The following is a 4127-nucleotide window of genomic DNA, read 5'->3' on the forward strand; positions in this document are numbered from 1 at the left end:
CAGCTTTCTCGCGATAAAATATTAGCTTTTTAAAATCAAAACTCGAATGGCTGTAGAAAACTGAAAAAAATTTTTGAATTTTTGATTTTATGGATTTTTCGATTGATGATTGTCTTAATGGCAAGACATCCACATTAAGGAGAAACATAACAATATCTCGATTAGGATATTCAGTTAATATTTCGTTTTGTCATTAAATATTAAAAAATCCAAAGCCTTTGTTCTGTCCTCACTAATTCATTTTCACCCAATCCTAGTTCTACTAGAGAAAAAAAGAGCTAAAATGGGCGAGCTTCGGAAATGGTGGAACTGATGGGAGAGCACAAAAAATAACATAAGCCTACATCTAATTAAGCTGGCACGCCTTTTGCTTGGGCGTCCAATTACAAAGCCACTGAATCGTCTAAGGCATTCACGCTGCTGGGGTAGGCAGCGCTCTGATTCGAGGCGCTACCGCTCCGCTGTCATATATCGCTCGTTTCTTGGGCATCACCCACATAGCCCTCATCTGGACTGTCAGCAAGCGGTCCATTTAGTTGTTTCAGCTTAGACGTATCCTCTGCGCTATTAGTGCTGTCGGCCGCTTCTTCCGCTGCAGCTGCCGCATCCTCCTCGGCCTCACCAGCAGCCCTGGTGGCCAATGGCGATGCCTCGCTCTCATCGCACTCGAGTATTGTGGAGTTGTCTGGCTGTGCTGAAGTGCAGCGTTTACTTCCGCTCGTTGGCTGACTTGAGGTAGTTGTTGATGGTGATGCAACTGTTGCCGGTGGCGCCTGAGAAGGCGATTGCTGCTGCTGCTGCCCATTGCTCGGCGTATTTAGTATGCCCAGTATTGTTGCCGGATAGCGAACGGGCTGCGCATGATACCCGGGCAGACAGCTGGGCCACTGCTGAAAGGCGGGCATTGGTAGCGGCATTGACATGGGCAGCTGGCCGTCACTGGTCTTGTAGCCCTCGGGTGGCGAAGGAAACTGCTGCTGCTGCTGCTGTTGGTGCTGCTGTTGGGACGAGGGATAGCCCTCTGCGGTGAAGCGTACATTGGGCAGATATTTCTCATAGCCGGTGGGCGTGCTAGAACGCTGTACGAACTCCGCTTCCAGACTGTAGCGCATGTTCGAGTTCTGAGCCGCTGAAGCGGCAGCAAACTGTTGCTGTTTGTGGGCGCGATTGTGCGGCAGAGTTCGGTAGAAGTTCTGCTGTTGCGCTGCCTGCAACTGAAGTTGCTGTTGCTGGTGAGGATGGGTGGCTGGTGGTGTCTGCTGCGGCACCAAATGCGCACTGCTGTAGTCGTAGGCGAAACCGTCCTGGCCCAAAAAACAAACAGGATTGAGATGCACATCTACCTGATGCTGGGGAGCGGCTGTAGATGCACCGCTGCTTAGCACCGATTTAAGTTGCATGCCGCGCGGTAATGTCGTCATCGCAGCCGCAAAACGAGAGCTCATGTTGCCCGCCACCGAAGACGGTGGCATGCGTGCAAGCAACTGAGGAGTGGCGAGCTGATAGCACCCGTCGTACTGCACGGGGGTCTGCGAGAGACCGCTCTGTATGCTGCAAGGTCCAGAGCAATCGCTAGCCGCATCGTAGTCCGATGCCCCATCGAGTGAGACTGCCGTCTTTAGCTTGTGCTTGACGCTCTCGGCATCGTTGACGAGATCAGGATTCTTCTCCTGATAGTTGCGCATAGAGGTGGGTGGTGAGCAGTAGGCGAGTCCATTGCTCAGTAGGAGAGGCGTCCCCGCTGGTGGGGAGGCTGCTCCAGCGTTCATCATATTCACGTTCAGCTGCAAGGCATGCTCCAAGTGGTGTGATTGTTGTAGTGGTTGTTGTTGCTGCTGCGGTGCGTACAGCAGTAAGTTCTGCTTCATTTGACCTCCGAGTATTATGCCACCACCTGCAGCTCCATTTGCTTCTTTGCAGAGCTTGGTGGGTGTGAGATTATCAGAGAGCAACAGTCCCGCCCCCCCATTCAGGCTGTCACCATCGGTGAGAATGGAAGCGCACTTCATTAGGCCCGTATCCTGTGTGCTTCCTGCTGTGGAATCGGTGGCCCCTGCAATACTTGTGACTGCTCCACCACCAGTGCCACATTTCTTTCTCTTCGCAGGTTCTTTTTGTTTGCACTTGACCACAATGGTACAGAGGAGGACGAGAAAGATAATGCCTCCTCCAGCGCTACTGGCTACAATATAGTTCATATAGTCTCGTGGAAACGAAACCTCATTCACCACCGGTGGCTCCTTGATAATGACACGCAACGTGTAATTGCTAAACGTGGTACCCGCAATATTTTGACCGACGCAGGAGAAGGTCCCGTTGTCTTCAGCACCTACATTATAGATGAATATCTCACTGCGCTTCTCTTCGGCACCACTGCTTCCACTCTCGTCTATGTAATAGTACATGTGTAAGTTATCCACGAAACTGTCGTTGCTCATCACCTGTCCATTGAAAAGCCACAGTACCTTGGGCTCGGGTATCGCTCGCACCATGCAAGTGATAGACATATTGCGACCCTCCGAGACTTCAGTGTATGTCGACTGTGGACTTACTTCGGGAAGGCACGCCAGTTCCTCTTTACGCAGACCTTTTATGATCTGACCCTTCAGTCGTGTCGGTTCCATGCACTTGGGCTCCTCACTCAGTGGCGTGTTATAGTTGACCAGCCAGGAATGGACGTCGAGCAGTCGACAGTCGCAGGTCCAACGATTGCTGTGCAAACTAATGCCATGCAGCGATTTGGGCAGTATGTGAGCACCTTGTATGAAACCAATGCGATTGCCATCCAATCGCAGCCACTCCAAATTATCCATGCCCACAAAGGCTTCGTCCTCAATGCGCTCTATTTGGCAATTAGAGAGCTCGAGTGTGGTTAGGAATGACAAATGCCTAAAGGCCGATGTCTTGAGCTCTCGTATGGGATTCCCACTCAGTGAGAGGCGCATAAGGGAGCTATAGTCCTGAAAAGTTTCGCTCGGTACATGCTGGAGTGTGTTCTCGCTGAGATCCAGCTCCACAAGATTTGTCAGTCCACGAAAAGCCTTCTCATGTATCCGTATGAGTTGGTTACGGGAGAGAAAGATCTTCTGCAAATTAAGTAGATCCATGCGCAGAAATCGCTCGCTTTGCAGCACCTGGAGAGCGTTGCCGCTGAAGTTGAGCACCTGGGTGCCTGGGTCCATGCCCTCGGGCAAGGAAGGTAGCTGTTGACCGCCACATTCCACTGTCTGCTTGCCGCCCTTCCATTTGCAGACGCAAACTTCAGGAGGACAGGTGCGAACGCTGCGCAGGAGCAGCAGCAGAACCAGGAGTTGTACAATAGAACGATCTTTCAATTTGTATGCTTGCATGTTTGATGCTATAGTGTGTCTTTCAAGCTCTTTGGGAGTAAGTTGGCAGCACCCTGATTGCTATTTCTAATTGTGTATAGCAGTATTCAAAAATGCTCGACACTGTTGCTTGGCAAATGAAGACAAGCCAACACTTGTTTAGACTTAGGCGTCGCTGTCACTCTCACTGCTTCCTCCTCTCAGAAGTAACAAAACCGCCATCCACTCAGCCAACTTGCTCATCAAAATCTGTCAACTGTTTCACTTCCAGAATCACGTTGCGTACTCGAGTGTCAGACAATAAAAACGCTCTGGCACTCGACACTCTTGTTGCTGCTTCAGTTGCTGCCGCTGCCTACATGTTGCCATTATTATCAACGTACTCATCATTGCCACGCCCACACCACTGCCGCCTGCTGCCTGACGGCACTTTATGGTGCTCGCGTGCTTTATGCGCTTCGTGTGCTCGCACTTGTGCCTTTGTATTAATTTCATAAAAATGTCAGCCACGTCGTCAGTCGCGTAGCCTTTTTTCGTCTCCTTTGCTCGTATTTACGCCTCCTTGCCTCCGTCTATGTGTCGGCCTAGGATGTCGTCTTGATTTTGGTTTGGCAGCAGCGCCCGTAAGTAGGCAACGGCCCACGTGCTGGTTTTGTAGTAGCCCTTTCCTTCTTACTTATGGGCTGGCTGACTGGCTGGCTGGCTGCCTTGCTGTTTGCTTTTAGTGCTCGACCGCTGGAGGGCGACTTAAATGTTGGCTCTGCTACCACGGCGGCTGCTTATAAAAAAGGCTTTTGT

At 51.0% G+C, this 4127-nt stretch overlaps 1 protein-coding gene across 1 annotated transcript; it reads right to left on the reverse strand.

Annotated features, from left to right (window-relative positions):
• Positions 1-214: 214 nt before the first annotated feature.
• LOC115630689 lies at positions 215-3667 on the reverse strand. The gene is made up of 2 exons (XM_030527339.1): positions 861-3667; positions 215-794 (listed from the first exon to the last, which is right to left on the reverse strand). Exons 1-2 carry the CDS (start codon positions 3348-3350, stop codon positions 465-467), a joined length of 2820 nt encoding a protein of 939 aa, XP_030383199.1. The 5' UTR covers positions 3351-3667; the 3' UTR covers positions 215-464.
• Positions 3668-4127: the final 460 nt, after the last annotated feature.

Source organism: Scaptodrosophila lebanonensis, unplaced genomic scaffold, assembly GCF_003285725.1.
Source record: "Scaptodrosophila lebanonensis strain 11010-0011.00,11010-0021.00 unplaced genomic scaffold, SlebRS2 tig00001410-arrow-pilon, whole genome shotgun sequence".
In the NCBI taxonomy this organism is placed as follows: Eukaryota; Metazoa; Arthropoda; class Insecta; order Diptera; family Drosophilidae; genus Scaptodrosophila; species Scaptodrosophila lebanonensis.